The sequence below is a fragment of the Podarcis raffonei genome, chromosome 5, assembly GCF_027172205.1.
Source record: "Podarcis raffonei isolate rPodRaf1 chromosome 5, rPodRaf1.pri, whole genome shotgun sequence".
Classification (NCBI taxonomy): Eukaryota; Metazoa; Chordata; class Lepidosauria; order Squamata; family Lacertidae; genus Podarcis; species Podarcis raffonei.
In genome coordinates, this window is record NC_070606.1 from 57,005,039 (window position 1) to 57,023,908 (window position 18,870).

The 18,870-nt window shown below is 41.5% G+C and overlaps 1 protein-coding gene across 2 annotated transcripts in view; it reads right to left on the reverse strand.

Moving 5' to 3' along the window:
* Positions 1 to 18,870, reverse strand: part of NEURL1 (neuralized E3 ubiquitin protein ligase 1) — a 136,278-nt gene that overhangs the window by 19,219 nt on the left and 98,189 nt on the right. For both annotated transcript variants that reach the window (XM_053389314.1, XM_053389315.1), the window contains exon 3: positions 17,508 to 17,829. In XM_053389314.1, coding sequence (XP_053245289.1) covers positions 17,508 to 17,829 — 322 coding nt within the window. The remainder of the gene's footprint in view (positions 1 to 17,507; positions 17,830 to 18,870) is intronic.

Sequence of the window (18,870 nt, forward strand, 5' to 3'; positions counted from 1 at the left end):
GAACAGATATTTAAGTTTGTAAAAGTTTCTGCAAAGTTAGTTATATCAACATCTAGCATTATGCCTCCACCTTGTCACATGTGGAAGGGACATAAGCAAACTTGAAATGCACTCAATTTAATCTACATTCCTTTATTAGATTTAATTTTTTCCAGATCAGTGAGCTTATTCCATAAGCAATACCACATAGCCACTACCAGAAATATACAGGTAAACAAACAAGAAGAAAAAGCACATCACGTGTTCACCGAACAACAGTACTTTGGAGGTGGAATTTTTTTTGGACTGTCACACCACTGCAATGCCTTTCTGGCAATCAAACCATGGGAAATCTCCAAAGTTGTAAAGCACAAATGAAAACAAGTGTGCACATTCTCAACTTTTGAATTGTTCAAAAGGAAGTGATCCATGTAGGAACCAGCCTTTTGATTGTCTTGTTTTTCAACCGAAGAACATTTTAAATCTCGTTCGTGGCAGTTTCACATGAGCGTCAGGTTTCCTGGGCACCAGCAGAGTAAGCATCTACGCTAATAGCTATTTGGATGGATGGATAGTTTAATGCCGAAAGCAGGTTGCTATGGAGAGTGTGACACAGGAATCTGAGATGACTCAAGTGCACTGGTGCACAAATTGACACAGCCTATAGCTTCTGTTGATATTTGCTGTTTGCTTCCCTCATCCCAGTACGATGGAAACAGATCAAAGGCCAGAGTATTTGAAGTATGCTATTCATCCTCCTCCACTCCCCATTTTCCTCCAGAGGCTCCAACACTATGTACAAAATTATATTAAACATCATGCACGTAGAAATCCTTTAAGTGGTGTCAATTATTCTGTGCTGATTTCCATGTGCTCCAGCAACCCAAATGTGATCCCAAATCTTTCTTCAGCAGCCAATCCTTACTTTTTATTGAGTACTGTTGGTATCTGCTTTTGATGTGAATAGAATGCTGATTCCCACTCCCATGTTAATTGTCAGCATGAAGAATACATAACCGTTGAACACTATACAAAAGTAACTAAAGCATTACTGCTACCTATCTACCCATTCACCCACATAGAAGGGCATTTGCCTCTCGACAAGGAGGAGACCAGAGCAGTAGTAGGTGTGACAAATAGTTATGTCCACAGGAAAGTCAGAAGCACAGGATTGAAACAGCATGGTAGTTCTACTACACTTGGACATACTGCTCTCTCAAGTGCCAAATAAGAGCAGAATCAGTGGTCTAGTGGTAAATTCTGGAGCACAGGAGTTCATCATACCTCCAAGAGAGTCCATAAAATGAAGTGAGTTATGTTGATCCACTATTATACACTACTCAAAGAGCAGTGGTACAATGCATAAAATCCACTTTATGATTATCAGTATGACTGCAATCCCATGCACAGTTTCCTAGGAGTAAGCTGATACAAGTTCCCTCAGGAAACATTTTTCATTAAGCCAATAAAATGGCTGAAATACCATTTGTTTTCTTTCTCATGTTCTAGAAGAATTATGTTCTTAAGAATAGCATAAACATTATGCCATCATTCCTTGATTTCTAAAAATGTCATATTTATATTATGCAAAGAAATTATTTACAGAATTCATAAGCATCCTCCGTGTGAAGTCCATCTGGCAGCCAGGAGAGGGTCTTGGAACTTGTTAATTTGATTACACTGTAAACCACTTCATTATAAGTAAGAAAGTTCTTAATGCTCATGTGCAAGAATAAGGTATGTGAGCATTGCACTATAGTTAGGGCTAACCCTTCAAATCCAGTTTCTAAAAATGTAAAAGGAAAGGGGGTCATTTCATTCTTCCCTTTCTTGATACTAAACTGGTGTCTTTATGAAAAATTATTAACATGCACTCAATTTAAATTATTACTTTTTGAGTGCCATCTGTCAGAAAAGGTTAATGGCATAAGAAGGACATAAAATGATCATGATTTCAATACTTCAGTCTACTGTCAGTCCTATCTACTATTAAGGAGCTCATTCTCTGAATACCAATGTAGACACAATAACATCATCCACATACATGGGGTGCCAGCAAGCTTGGGAGAATACCAAGATTTGCAGAAGTATGCAAAATAGGGGGTGAGAGGTAATGAAGAATTATTTTTTTGAAGCACAATGATAACTCAGTGGCCACAGAATACTGTGAGCTATTGGTTGAGAAACAGAAAATGGGATTGGGGGAAGGGAAGGGAGTTTCCTGGCTGATTGGTTGGCTGTAACCCTGAACATGAGCACGCCACATGGTACTATTTTGTTGTGGGTCCTACTTGTGTTTCACTAGTCTCCTGAAAGCTCTGGGCGGGGAGAGGGAGACAGACAGGCATAATGAAACTGAATCTGCACATTTGTCTCCAACAGGACATGAGGCCAGTACCAACCAAAAGGTGAAGCTTTTTTTTCTCCTCCATGCAGTTGTGAACTCAAGCAGATGATGTATATCTGCAGAATAAAACCACAGGCTACCCAGTCCAGCACTCTGTTTCAAACAGTGGGTGATCAGAAACAACCACCTTCTCCACAGCATACTGGACATTAGAGAACCACCTGCTTCACCTGGGAACACCCACAACCGTTTTCATGACTGTTAATACTTTTTAAAAGTTGGATCCTCCCCAAGCCCGATCCTTACACTATTCTGACACAAAAATACATTTGAGTGAATTTTGGAAACCTTGTGGCTGCAATGGATTTTGTAACTATGTGTCAGAAGGGGGTAAAATTTACCAGGTAAAAGTTCTGACCCAGCCAACTGGAACCACCACGACATTCCACTGACATGTCTCCTTAGGAACACTGTTTAAGAGTCACTGACTTGTGACATCTTTGCCTCCTTAAAACAGAAGCTGTTGCTGCCTAAGTCAGAAGCAGTTAGCGGTGACAATCACCACAGACATATTGGATCTCTTTCTCTTTAAATGCTCCCTCCCCCCACCCCAGAACTGAGTGTCATTACAACCACTTTATTTGGGGGAGGGTGCAATATGCAAAGTGCTCCAGATACAAAGAGTATGAAATCTACACCCTCTCTCACAGTCAAAATAAAACTACGTATATTAGGCACCACTTTAGAATATTACTATTCCTCCCATATTAGTAGCAGTGTGCAAGAATTGCCTCTGAATGACCAAGTAATTCAATCTCATAGTCTTCCCCATCCCCCACAAGCTGTGGATTCAAGGCATCTTATGAGCTCTTGCACTGTTATAGTGTTGTTACTAGATTACCCATTAAATAATTCACCAACAACATCCAGTAATGGGTTTAAAGCCTTTTGGAGAATTTGCAAATAACTTATAGCTGCTGTTATTTAGTATACCAAGGGTATGAGCATCAAAAGCTGAAGACAGTGTTTGACAGCCTCATCAACAGACACTGATATTACAAATTCTGCACAGCAGAAACCTTAACCCTCAAAGTCATTTTGAGCAGCTTTTGAAAAATCTCATCCCTTCAAGGACTCTATATTTTCAGACAAGAACAGCAATGGGGTAAGAACATGCTACTGTCTTGAGTAATCGTGATAACATGCTTTTTCTACTACTAGGAAGAATAAACATGTATACCTGGGTATTAGGTAGTCAGGATTTATGAGGACAATCTATGCTCTTTTGACTTTTTAGATGGTAGGAAGTAAGAATGCCAGCACTTCTGAGTTAACAGCAGGAAATTATGTGCTGCAGCAAAATCCTCAGGCCTCTGTCATGGCTTCTTGAGCCATATCTACTCATTCTGTCAAGAAACTGCACTGAGCAAAACAAGGCACTGTTTGGCTGTAATGATGCTTTAATGTTGGGAAGTGAAGATATAGCTGCCAGGCCTGAAAGGGGGAAATGATAATTCTATGGTTGCATATGCCAACCTAGTAAGTCCAGAAGGAGAAACCAGCTGAAGTTACAAAACCCATTGAGATAGTGACAGAGTAGCACAACTGCTGTGTGTCCTGCAATCTGGAAGTACATCAAAATAGATGATCAAATGGAAATCTGAGGATATGAAGAATTCATGAAAGGTAAAAATAAAACCTTGGCATATCAATGCCAAAGAGCAAAATGCAAAGGTTGCTATCTTCCATCTACACAATATTATGCATTCCTGAATACTGGAACTAAGCAGAAGATGAACAAAATACCCCTCACCTCTATGGTTGTGACTCTGCCAGTTTAAGAATCCATCATGTTAGACACCTAAGCATGACAATACTTCATGTCAGCTCTAATGATAATCGTTATGTCATGCCACATGCAGTTTGTTGAATATGCACACCCATCAGCATGTCAGCTGCATTCTAGTTTTCTGTATATGGCAGGAAAACATTCACACATTCACACTGATTTCCAGGTCTGCTCTGCTTTACAGAGCAAAGTCCAATTCATATATCCAGTCACCTGTAAGGAAGACAGGTGCTTGAAGCACATTAATTATTATTATTAAAATTTCTATACTGCCCTATACCCGCAGGTCTAAGGGCAATTGTCAGATGCTGGTGATGGTTGTTCGTGAGTAACCAGGCAGGACACCGACCTGGCTTTTACAGGTTTTATTGTGCAAACTATTTACAGTGCAGATCCACAAAGTTCATGTCCGTCTCAGTCACTTGCAGAATCCGGGAGTGGCCCCTTCCGGTTTCTCCCCCAACATAAGAACTTCGGCACCCTGAGCCTCCTCATCCCCTCCTTGTATTTCACCCCTCTACACAAGCAGGGCGACGGAAGGGGCGTGCGTCCCTCCTGGCTAACCTGGCTAGGTGAGGCGCTGGGGCTCTCAGCAGCGTCCTCGAGCCCTTTCCTGTCAGCCTGGCTGGGTGAGGCGCTGGAGCTCTCCGCAGCATCCTCAAGCCCTTTCCTTGCTTGGCTGGCCCCTTTCCCTCTCTTCTCCGCTGGAGGTGTGGCTTTTCCGACTGCTGGAAGAGGAACTGCTCCTCAGGAGTTTTGGATGCTCTCTGTATCCCAACAGCCCCCCTGCCTCCCTCCCCTGTTCCGATGGCAGTCCCCTGACAGCAATTTTATATTATATTATTATTATTATTATTGAAGAAATTCCCTGTGCAGTTATGACAATGTTCACCATAGCATCACAGCTCCCTCCACCACACCATCACCACCTATAAAAGGTGTTCTATGAAGGTATGATGACAACTGCAGAAATTGTATGGGCAGTTGCTTTAAATTTACATAAACACATCACTGCTTCCTATGAACAGCCTCCACACTGCAGCAGTTCAAAAAGCCACTCATGAAAAGGGCTGCATGTGCAACTTTAGATCTTCACTAACTAGAAGGAAAGTAGATGAGTCTATAGGATGGGTTGTTCAACTTATTTCCGTCTTTTTTAAAGCTAACTGTGCATTTCAGCCTATCAGTTTGGCTGGGTACCATTTTATCAACTAACATTCCTCATTCCCTGCCTTTGTGCCATGATAACTTGCTCTCTTATCAACAAACTGGATTTTCCTTAGGACAGAGATGTGGATAACATCACACTGATAGTATTTCCAAAAGTTGTGGGGATGAGCCTTTCAGCCATTCAGTACATACCAAATAGCCCTTGGAGACAGATGATTTTAGTAAACAATGTAAAACCTGTTTTAGAATCATTTTTATTAAAAAAAATAGATGCTATAGATTAGGGGTGCATATTCCAGACATATGAAAGTCATTATTCTGGTTAGTTTCTAAACAGAGTGAATTGCTCTTCTGTAGTTCCTTGACTGAGAAGAGGATAATGATTTAATGTTTTACATAAGCCTCGCTTTAAGTGACTATAATTCAGCACTCATAATGGACAAGAAAATGCATCAGGGACAGCTAAACACACAAGTCTGCACAAGCCACAGCCATTAAGATGTTTTATCATTTCAATGGGATGAAGATTTTTGCCACAGTCCAATTAACTTTCTGAGATATCACTGTTGCAGATCTGACAGCTTGTGAATCTGTTTATTCATCTTTTGCCAATGTCAGATAGAATCTTCCATTATTCATATTATATTATTTTTAAAATATCAGACCTGGTTACTCCAGGGTCTTGATATACCCTGTTACAGATAGGTAGCCGTGTTGGTCTGCCATAGTCAAAACAAAAAAAATTTTTTTCCTTCCAGTAGCACCTTAAAGACCAACTACGTTAGTTCTTGGTATGAGCTTTCGTGTGCATACACACTTCTTCAGATACACTGAAACAGAAGTTGCCAGATCCTTCTATATAGTGAGAAGGTGGGGAGGGGTATTACTCAGAAGGGTGGTAGGAATGGGTGATTGGCAGATAGCTGTGATGAGCCTGTTGACGACTCTTAACGACTGCAATAGGTCTTACAGGAAAAAGCAAGGGGTGAGAAGGTGAAAAATGGCTTTGTCATGTATAATGAGATAAGAATCCAATGTCTTTGTTCAGACCAGGTCTCTCCATGGTTTTAAGTTTGGTAATGAGTTGCAATTCAGCAGCTTCTCTTTCCAGTCTATTTCTGAAATTCCTTTGTAGTAAAACAGCTACTTTGAGATCTTGTATAGAATGTCCTGGGAGATTGAAGTATTCTCCTACTGGTTTCTCTGTCTTGTGATTCTTGATGTCCGATTTATGTCCGTTTATTCTTTGGCGTAAGGTTTGGCCTGTTTGTCCAATATACCCTGTCGAGTTCAAATCATGTAATGAATGAGCTTTGCAATAAACAAAGTATTTTACCATTACCCACACACAGTTTTAGGAGTGTAGATGAGTCAATTTGTAGTAGGCAGCAGCACAGAATACATGAGGCTTTTCCTACAATCCCTGTGCAAGTATTGATTGGAGGGCCAAAGGAGGGGGAGGGTCACTCTCCCATACTATATAATACACTCTTGCCCTATATTTCTCACTTCCCTCTGCCTAAAGGAACAATACCATCCAATATGTTCTTGGCTCCCATAGATGAGGACTGCAGAATTCTTGTGCTATTTCCTGTGTTATGGAGAGAATGTTGGAATGTTTCACTAGAACTAGACCCAATTCAAATATTCAGCCCATGTTAATATCCTTTTTACTAGAGAGCATGTGCCCAACACCATGTGAACAACATTGTGGCCGCTCCCAGATGACCCATTTATTGAGCATTTATCCTGCTTTCTTTGCAGGGAGTTTAGACAATGTTGCATCAAAACAAGTGCTGTCCCACAATTTCCAACACATTTCTCTGTCCCTTTCTTTACCTTCAGGTTTGTTGCACAAGACCTCCTAATCAACTATAATAGTGCAATCTACATTTGTCTGTATGTGACTGAATACCACCCAAAAAATAGTGGCAGTGAAAGTATCATGTATGTGAGCTAAACTATCATGAGCATACAGCTAGATTTGCATGTTCCTCTCCCCCTTCCAACAGGGGTAGGAAGAAGACATACATTGGGTGAATTGCACATATACTTGTTAACCTTGCACAGAGTGTCATTTGTGAGATGGCAGCAACATGTGCCCTTGCTGCCAAAGCCAGTTCCCAACAGGTGAAGGACACTATTATGGGCTCAAATGCCTGAACCAGACCTGAGAGAAACCCTACCAGAAAAAAGGAGATTTATTCATCTGCAGGATGAGATTGCTTGGTTATCTGCATGTTCAATTCCTGAACACTAAGACTTTCAGGATAATCTTGGTACACTGCTGAGTATTCAGCAGCAGGTCTTTTGAGAAATGCAACAATGAGGCTGGATTATTATAAAATGGTCTTGCATACAGCTCTCTCCTCAGCCAGACCACCCACAAGCGAAAGAGCAGAGATATTGTGCACAAAGGCCGATCATAGATACACAGAAAGGATATTAAATCTGCAGGCTATATAGCAATCCCCCTTCCTGAGAAAATAACATCCAGTAAATTTCTGACTCATGCTCATTTTGTTTCAAGGACTCCAATGGAGGTATCAATACATATCCTTTAAAAGTACGCAGAAAGGAAAGAAATCCAATTTTCATGGCTGCGCCAAGATGAATTGATTCTGAGCATAAAACTGGAAAGGCTCTGAAACTACGGAAAGTAATGTTCTCCACGCAATGAATTTTCATTCCAAGATGTAGAATGAGAGCATTCTTCACCACTGGGATGCCCTTCCATCAAAAACACAAGACTGTCAAATTAGAAATTACTTCCTGAAGAGTGGGGGGCAAGAGAGGATGTTCTCTCCTTGGATCTCTCTATGACTTTACTTAATAAAAGTGTTACAGAAGGAAACAAAATCCACTATTAACAGAGTAACTGAAAGAGGGAGAGGGGGGGGGTGTCATTCCCAGCTCTCAAACTGACTGAAATGCAGATGACAGTAAGAAAGAAGAGCAAGGACACGAATAATGTTCTTCCCCATACAACAACCTGAAATGAACATTAAAAGTAAAGAAAATGTTAGTCTCCCATGAGGTGACAGGACATTCTCCAACAATTGCATTTCAAGAGCAGTTACTCCACCCCCAACCCCGCCAAGCTGGATGGGGTACTCCTGGCCTACTTATGCTGTAGCATTTCATTTAGGATCCTCCACCAAGGCAAAGAAGGCAACTTAACAGGATTTGGAGGGTGTGTGTGCAAAAGTCTAGGTGGCCACTCTACTTGTCTCCCTCATTGGTTCTCTTTACCAAAAGGAATGACCACCACTCCAAAAAGGATGGATGTGCTCTGTCTGATAAGCTTCCATATTACTTGCAAAGTCACACTGTAATAATGGCCTTGGAAACTTTCTGCCCCACAGAACCGTGGTATTTTCTACTTTAGTCATATGTTGTACTCTTAGATACTAGAGGAGTCATTCTGCCTAGAATCTACTTCATGATGCTTATCGTTTCCTTGTGAGCAGCTTACAACATTACCACTCTTCATCAATAGATGCAAACCTTTACTTTGGCGTTACTTGTGAACACCCTAACATACTTTTGTAGAAGTCTGTTTTTCAAATGCAGGAATGCCAGCTGATAATTCTGCTTTGCTTCAATGAGGACCACTAATTCTAAGCTATTAGGCTCTAGGTTGTGGGCTTCCTAGCTAGGGAAGCACTTGGAAGCTCTAGCAGTGGAATGCCCAACTGAAACCAGTCCTCTTCCTTCCACTACTAAATGGAGTCTGTAAGTTGGTGGCTCATTTGCCCAGAACTTAACTGAGCTTTACCTTAGTTTGGAGCAACAACCAAAACCTTTGATGTGGAAGGGACTCAGCTGCTACCTAGTTTACTGTCAAGCAGGAATACATCTTTCCTAGGACCTATCCCACACTTATAGCTGTTCTAGGAACTCTAGGGCTACAGATCTGATCCACACTCTTCATGCCCCAGACACAACAATCTAGTTCCTGGTGTCCATGAATCTGCACAAATTTCTGTCATAATGCCTAGGTTCCTTTTCTCAAGACCCTTCAGACTTTGGGCCAATTCTTTGTTTACACACTTACGGTCAGGCTGAGAAGTGAGTTAACCTAGGATACAAACAGGATTCAAATTTTCATAGTCTATGGACTATGAGAGGTGAAATGGGCTCTTGCCATTGTTGACTAGCCTGTGAAGGCAGTTCAGAGATTTTTGGAATTGTGGAACAAACAGGGAGAGACTTTTTGCTAGGGCTGTAATGAAGGACTGGGCCCACCATGAAATTAGAAGCCTAGGCACATCCTGCCAAGGTCAGGATCACTCTGTAACTTGGAAGCCCCTCCTTCCCAGGAAGTGACTTATAAGTTGTCTCTGCATCCTGTTAACAAGGAAGAAGCATCCCAGTAGTGAAAAATGCCTCCCAAGTACCTCCTTCACACCCACAGATATATAGATATAGATATATAGGCCAATTGGAGAGAGTGTTTTCAGGGAAGCTGCAACTGTGACAGAGAAGATTTTAAAAGATTATTTTCAAAAGAACTAAATGTATGTTTTGGTCCAAAGGCATTTAATGGAATGTAGAGGTGCAGGAACTGTTTGGACTATAGCCTGCCAGTTGTTTATAGTAGAGTGATTAAGAACACCATTGCTACTGAAGCTGCCATGATCATCCTATGCTTAGAGCCCTTGGAGATAAACACGGCAAGTTACGCCTCTCACTGCACTTTTAAACATATCGCTGCAACAATACCCAGATGGGAAAAGCTGCACCAAATTCCTAGGCAGGCAAAGCTGGGTCAAATCCACTCCAGCCAGCTTGCCCACCAGATATGGTCTTATTGCATACAGACTTCATGTTAAATAGCAGTACCGCCAGACTGGGAAACATTTCAACTGAGCTACCAAACATCAGAGAGATGGAGAGATAGAAGGGGGTACAGCATGCATGCAGTGTCCCTACTCCATCGATGTCTCATCCGCCTCCAATGCTATAATTCCTCCTGCCAGTTACCACTGATATTGAGGCACATCTAGTGATCTCTCCTCTGCTGTAATCACCCAGGCAAACACTGGACCGATATTCCACTCACCCAGGCACTCTCAGCACCACTATGCACCCACCATTCATACATACATCCACTATCATATATATTACGCATCCACTTTAACCAATTACCAGTTTATATTCATCTGATAGATACAGTGGTACCTCGGGTTACAGACGCTTCAGGTTACAGACGCTTCAGATTACAGACTCTGCTAACCCAGAAATAGTACCTTGGGTTAAGAACTTTGCTTCAGGATGAGAACAGAAATTGCACGGCAGCGGGAGGCCCCATTAGCTAAAGTGGTACCTCAGGTTAAGAACAGTTTCAGGTTAAGAACAGACCTCCAGAATGAATTAAGTTCTTAACCCGAGGTACCACTGTACCTATATATTGTGAGTGATGGAACTGTGGAGTTGTGACTGGGTGGGTGCTGTGGTTATCATTTAGATTAGGTTGGTGCCGGAAGTTGTTAGATGGCAGCAATGGTCCAGTCCCATCACTCACAAAATCCTATTACACCCCTAGTACCCAAGCTCTCAGTAAAGCCCCAGTATCAACCAGTAGGTACCCAGCAGCACCTCTGAAACATGCCATTCTCAAACACTCAATACTGGGTATGCAGTCACTAGTTGGCCTCTTATCTTGTGTACCCTGGTATCCTAGCTCTTACTTAGGGCACCAGTGCAGCCCAGCAAGAGTGCTCCCTGCTTTCACCCAGAAGAACCCATCAAACATGCCACCCTCAGTTCCAAACACCCTCACACATTCAAACACAGACTGAAAAGGCAATGACACTCTTGCCCTCATGGTAAGCCAAAGGGCAATTCCCTCTGGTGACAGCCCACTACAGGGCAGGACCACCTATCTCTCTGGTGTGCAAGTGCCTCACAATGTCCAGAGTCTGTCACCACCTTCCTCTACGACGATCATCAGTAATACTTTGAGGGTTGCTGTGGTTTACTAGGAGTTGAGGGTGGGTAAGTGATAATCTTTCCCTCCGTTCCCATTCTTCTCACTGCCAAAAAGTTGCAGAGTCCAGTAACACACAGCATCTAGTTCAAGACACTGCACATGCAATACTCCTAAATATATTTTCTCAGGCTCTCTTCGTTTTCAAGACGACCATACCACATCTGTTCACACTGAAGGCTTATTTACATAGACATATAGAACTAGTGTGAAGGGAATCATTCCAGTCAGATGTGTTTGCTTGCTAGTGTAAACATTCTTAGTGTTGTTAATTTCTTCATCCACTAACACAAATTAAAATATCTGGAGTTAATTAGAATCCATGTTTGAATCTGACCTGTATAAATGTACTGTCCCATCAACTGAAAAGCTGAAAGCAATAATAAAAAGTGGGTTCTATGAAGGTTAAAAGGGGGGGCTTATTTTTGTCTAAACAATGCATAGGGCTACTGAAAGAGTGGTAGAAGACCCTATGAGCCATCCCCATCACTGGGAAGTACGGTAAGAGAAGACCCTCAGCACATTATAAGGCTGATGTTGATGCAGTTACAAATGCCTTGGTGCCTTCTATAATTCATTCTGCCTAGAGTTACCCTTAAAAAATATTTGGCACAAAATGTGTTAACTGACAGGAGTCACGTCACCTTATATTAGTATTATATCGAGATCCCAAAATATTTCCTGACCCAATTCAAGGTGTTGGATCTTGCATTTTAAGCCCTCTGTGGTTTGATACCTGGATACCTGAAATAACATCACTCCCTGCATGAATCTACATGGACACTGCAGCCAATGGAAAGGCTCTATTATGTATACCTCCACTTAATAAGATGCAGAAAGAAGGGAAGTATGCTTAGTTTTTCTTAATAGCACTGGAATGCTGGAATTTATTGTCAAGGGAGATCCAGCCAGCCACTTCCCTGAGCTGTACCATCCTAGCACAAGAGGGATGCAGACTCCAAGATTTGGATGCTGTTGACTCCAAGATTTGCAGAAGTGCAAAAAAAAAAAATCTTTAGGAGGGAAGAGGAGATGGGAGGGCGGGTCTGAGGAAGACTGGGCATGCTCAGTAGTTAGTCATGAAATGCTGGCTGATTGTTGGGGTAGGGAGGGAAAACAGGTGGAGAAGAGGGCACAGAGTGGAGTATTCTGGAATGTCTTTCATGGCTGGCTGGTTGGCAGCCTTGAACAGGAATACTTCACACTGCACCAGGCAACATTCATTCCTAGGTCCCGTATGTTTTTACTTATCTATATTCTTCTTTTTTACAGAAATGTTCAGAGTTTACAATTCAGGGTTACAGCTCATTAGGCATGGTACAAAAGGGAATGGGCGAGAAAAGAAAATGAGCACATCAAGTATAATGGCCACAGCACAATACACTTATAGGAAAGGAGGAGCCATTTTGTAATTGGAAGGGGGCATCACTATCCCGCCTCCTGCAAAGCTAGTTGATCCAGTCCCTCAGGCAACGCTGTCCAATGAATTCACATCTCTCAAAAATGGGCACAAAAAGGCTGAGCTATGTATATGCTGAGCTAACCAATGGTCAAATTTTTGAAACAGAAAATTACTCACATGACTGTGATTTCCAGGTTTGTTTCTTTCAATATATATAAGAAATGCAGAGAAGTGCATGTTTGGCTGGTAAAAGTGACCTCCTGAGGTCAAACTACTCTGCTTAATCATTTGAAAAGTATTAAGGGAGATTGCAAAGATTAATTCCCATAATAGAATATTTGCATTTCAACCCTTTTGTTTACTTTTGCTCTTGGTTTAAGAAAACATAATTGGAACAATGACATCCAAAATAAAATACATTACATAACCATCAATTAAGATGATGTACCTTTTCCTCTAAACAATGTAATAAAATACCCATTCTCTTAATTTTCAATGGCATCTGTATATTTGATTTCACAATGTTGACTTCTTTGTACTAGGAAAGTAATCCTATTTAATCTGTTTTTAGTAGCCAATGTTTTCTAGTTGATGTCCGACTCCATTATCTTGATTTCTTTTATTTTTAAAAAATCCTTTGGGGTATTGGAAAAACAGCAGGTCAATCATTACAAACGAGTATGTGTAGAACAGGTTTTAGATTTATATCTCAGTAGTTATTTCAGCTTATTTTTAGAAAAAAACAACCAAACGTTCTCAGAACACAACTCCTGAACCTCCACTCCCTCTAATTTCTGTAGTTTTCCCATCCAATGCCTTTGATTAAAATTCACAAGGAAAGGTGAGGAATACCAAAATCGTATGCATGTCTACTCAGAGGTAAGTCCTACTGAGTTCAACAGGACTTACTCCCAAGTAGGTGGGGGTAGAGGAGTGCAGCCCCAAAGCGAGTGTAGAATTGATGAAGAATTATATGTCAACAAGCACCTGAGCTTTGACACCACATAATACAGAATGGAGATGCGTAAGAAACAAGATTAAGAGGCTTCAAGACAATTGCCAAGATTAAGCCTGCCAAAGGCAATTGGAACATGCTATAAATAAAATGTCTGAGCATTAATGTCAATTGCATAAACTCATTCTAAGCGGCAGGGGAATCTGAATCCTGGTGGCAGGTGCCTCACTGTACTGGTTACGCTGCTTTGTACTAACTGCATTTAGCTAATTGGCAGAGACAAGATATCTGCAGGACACTTCGGTCTCTTAGCTCTCATAATGAAGCAGAGTGAAAAGTTTAACTCAGGCATCCCCAAACTCGGCCCTCCAGGTGTTTTGTGACTACAACTCCCATCACCCCTAGCTAACAGGACCAGTGGTCAGGGATGATGGAAATTGTAGTCCCAAAACATCTGGAGGGCCGAGTTTGGGGGTGCCTGGTTTAACTCTTTGTGAAGGAAAGGAAGATAAAGAAAGAAGGTAACTTGCTGTGAGACGTTTCGAATTCAAAGGGAATTATGGGTGTAGGGAAGGTTGATGAAACTTTAACATCTGTAAAAGGATGGAGAGCAAATGAGTCCACTAGATGTTAGCATTGCTAACAAACTAACAAGGTTGAGAATTCCATATGTTTCCCTCTCAAATATCATTCCTTAAAATAATATAACAATTTATTCCTTCCATCCACTTTCAAACCCAGGGACTGATTTCAAATCTATTTCTGCTACGAGTCTTATTTTAGGCATTAAAAGTGCATTTTAATGCCAAGGTTAGCTATGAGAATCTTGCACATAACCTCAAGGTCCAATGACGTGCATTAGCCCTCTTCTTCCCTGCCTTGCTAAAATGGGTAAAAATCCCAGAACGATTCACATATAATGCTAGACACATTGTTTACACTATAACACAAATATTATTTTATCAGCAATATTCTGATCTTTCTATCAGAATATAAGCCACTCATACCATCATTTTGTATACATTAAAGATACCACAATGTGACCTTCTCTAATGAACAGTTACACTAATTTCAACTCACTTAAGATTTCAATAAATCTTAAATGTTACATGAAGCATCAGTAATATCACAGATATCTGGCATACACTATGCATACACTATCCTTTTGCAAAAGCTACTAAGTATCGTATTTTTCGCCTTATAAGACACACTTTTTCCCCTCCAAAAATGAAGGGAAAATGTGTGTGCGTCTTATGGGGCAAACGCAGGCTCCTTGGCTTCAGTGATAGCAACGCGAAGCCTCCGAAGCCTGCGCTCCGGAGGCTTTGCGTTGCTTCCGCTGAAGCCAGGAGAGTCTGCTCTTTGAGGCTGGCGGTGGGGAAAGCAGCGCTTCCCCCATGGCCAGCCCCAGAGATTGGGGGGCAGCGGGAAGGCGTGCGACGCCTTCCCGCTACTCTCCAACCCAGGTTGGAGGCTGGCGGTGGGGAAAGCAGCGCTTCCTCCATTGCCTGCCCCAGAGATTGGGGGGCAGCGGGAAGGCGTGCGACGGCTTCCCGCTACTCTCCAACCCTCCTGTGGGCTTTTGCGGGAGATGGGGGAATTCCCCCACCTCTCGCAAAAGCCGTGCACTCTTTAAAGGGGCTCCGCGGCTTCTGCTGGCTTTTCTAGGAGGTGGGGGAATTCCCCCACCTCGTAGAAAAGCCCGCAGGAGCCGCGCACCCTTTGAAGAGTGCGCCGCTCTTGGGGGCTTTTCCCCGAGGAGGGAGAAGGGACTGACTGGCCGTTTCAGTCCCTTCTCCCTCCTGGTCGAAAAGCCCGTAGGAGTCGCGCACGGCTCCTGTAGGCTTTTGCGGGAGGTGGGGGAATTCCGCCACCTCCCGCAAAAGCAGGGAGAAGGTCTTGGAGTAGCGCACAAGCTGCGTGCAGCCTGCCCGCTGCTCCCAGAGCTGCGGGGGGGGAATCATATTTTTTCCCTTGATTTCCCCCCCTGAAAACTAGGTGCGTCCTATGGGCCGGTGCGTTCAATAGGGTGAAAAATATGGTATGTCAACTCATGTAATCGCAAAGTACGTCAACTCATAGTGTAAAAAGGATTGTTGTTTTAATTGGTCTTGAATTTTAGTTGAACCTCACAGCTGAACTTCCATTTATTCTGGAGCTTTGCCTTACAAGTGTTCAGGAACTCTCAGCTCACAAGGAACTCTCACAACAGAGCTTTTAAAGCACAATAAAATGATTTTTCATGGCTGTACTTTTATTGTGTAATAAAATGATCTACTAAGGATTCTCCTAGAGCCCAGGAAACATATTTTATTTTCTAAACCTAATATTTTTAAGAAGAGCAGTTTCATTTAAATAGAAGCAACAACCAGCAAATCCTTCTTTCAGGTAAAATGTGAGCCATGCATAAACTATGAAATGCATTTACCCATGTCAGATGTAAGAGAGTTAAATAAGATAATGGGGAACTTTTATGGAGTGCATTCCATGCTTCAGAATGTGCACCAATAGTCTGTCATAACAAAATTCTTCTATTAATGATATTTATTTTCATTATGATTTATTACTTCCAGACCCATTTTGTTTGCTTGGTCTTTGACGTCCTTATGAACAAGAGTGAGGAATGTAAGGTTTACATGGATGGCATCAAGCAGCACTTTCTAACAACAAACACGGTCTGATTCTTGTTCTGCTATGTAGACAAAACATGGGTGAAACTCCACTGAATTTATTTAGCACTCCAGCTTTGCTCAGGCTTATTAATTAAAGGACAAAGGTGGGAGATATTTTAAGGCTGAGACTACTAAACATATGAACTGAATCGCTTTCTACCATTTTGCATCCTGTTCAAGACGGGATAATAAAGTAGTGAACACAACCTTTATTCATGTTGTGCTGTTTCCAGAGGGTTGTACTTTTTCCAAAGGGACAACTATGATAATACATTGCAGCAAAAGCAACAGAGAGTCCTGTGACACCTTAGAAATGAACAGATTTATTATAACTCAGTTGTAGAGCACATGCATTGAATGTAGAAAGCCCCAGGTTCAATTCTTGGCATCGCCAGATAAAAAGATATCAATGTTATATTGGTTTTTATGCTTTCACTGGGATTGTTGTATTGTTAGTTGATTTTATATGTGATGTATCCTACTCTGGTATCCCTTGTGAGATGAAGGGCGGGTTAAAAATTAATTAAATAACAGCAGAATGTGATCTGGTTTTTATTTGCAAGCTTCCTTTGCAACAGGGCCATGTGCAAATATTGAAAATAAATAAACAAATGTGGAAGCCATCTGCCTGAAATACTGGATAATTGCTGCCAGTCGGAGAGGACAATCTTGGGCTAGTTCCTATGTCCCTAGATGACATGAGGCCAAATGGCAATGAAATGCAATGATCAGTCTGTGACAATTCTATATAAAAGCACAAGATAAACAAAATCACTCTCTCACACACATGCCACTATCACATAAAAAGCTTATACTACAAAAAATGTTAGTTTTTAAGGTGTTGCAAGACCCTTTGTTGAAATACTGTTTGTACAATGTACAACTATTGGCCTTAAGAAAGATGAGCATTTATCACAGCACAAGCAAAGCAGCACAACCATAGGGTCTTTCTGACTTACGATAATTGGAAAAAGATAAGGAACTGTGACATACACATTTCAGAAAATGGCATTACCAGAAATAATAAGGTATAATGGATTAATCCAGGTAAGATGTGTCCAGAGAATAGAAACTTTTGCTTTCAGCAATAAGGCGACTTACCCTCCCATGACAAAGTCATATTTTCCAGAAATGCACCTACCTAGCAGCTGCACTCCACGTGTGAGTCCATAGACGTCAATCAAAGCCCACAATGGTTCAGTGGTCCTCACTCCACTGAAGAACAACATGGCGGCAGAGTTATTAACCCGGTAAAATACACGTCCCTTTTTGTCCACCCAGAATGCGATGATGTTTCCCTCATTTGCAAATTCTTCCGGGAGGGCCTTGGCCCAGAATCCACTCTGAGAAACGAGGTCTGGACATGCATACTTGGGCAGGGTTTCTGGGTTAATCCTAGAGGGGTCCTTAGAGGTAAATCCAAGCCGAAGAGCCCCACTCCAACAGCATTGCTTCTTTGTGATCTGAAGAGAGGGAAGAATGGAAGCATAATCAGCACAATTTGACTTTTTCATTAGCAACATGTCATTGTCTAAGGGATAGAGAATAAATGTGTGGTGTAGCGTTACTGAGCTGATGGGGACGAGTGCTTGAATTTACCGTATTTGGAGGAGGGAGGAGTTGGAGGCTTCCAGCGGTACTGGATATGAATGGGTTTTAGAAAAGGGGGTTACATTAGAAACTATATGATTGCTTTGCAAGTGGTGGAAGGGGTGAGGAAACACTACTAAACAGCAATATATTGTATGGGGATGCTCACCCCACAAGGTTATAAGTGATGGCAATTACTTGGAGATTCAATGTTATCTGCAACCAGATCACATAATGCATTTTTGTCTACAATGAACCACTCTGACTGTCCCTGAACAGGCACCCATGTAGCCTATTCTCATGACTGCAGTAACAAACATGAATACGTGATTTCTGCTGTACTCTTTTGTCTCTATTATTTGATTCAGTTCAATTAGATAGATCATTCCAAAGATGAATGGATTAAAATAAGTAAGCTAGTTACCCTTTACACACATGAAGGTGTTGAAACCCATTGTGAAGTAAGCAACGCCAGAAAGCTGGCTGGAGTCTAAACAGGAGATATTGTAGAAGCTATAGATCTGGAAATGGTAACATTTATTCATTCTCTGAATTGCTCATGAAACTACCTTTCATCAATTAAAATGAAGTGGTTTACAATAGGTCAGATATAATAACAACATTCAAATATACAACCAACAGCACACTGATTAAATAAGGCATTAAAACAATAATCAGGAATTTAAAATATAAATCATTACAATATCATACAGCAGCAATCATCATCACTGAATTTCCATCAAATTTCCAGGTAAACAGATGAGCCTTTACCAGAAGCCCAGTAATGTAGGTGTCATCCACAATTCCAGGGGAACAAATTCCACAATTGGGGGTTACTACAAAGAAAAACTGCATGCATTCTGTATGTGTGCAAGGGAATGCAATACTGAAATAAAATCACAGTAAAATAAAAT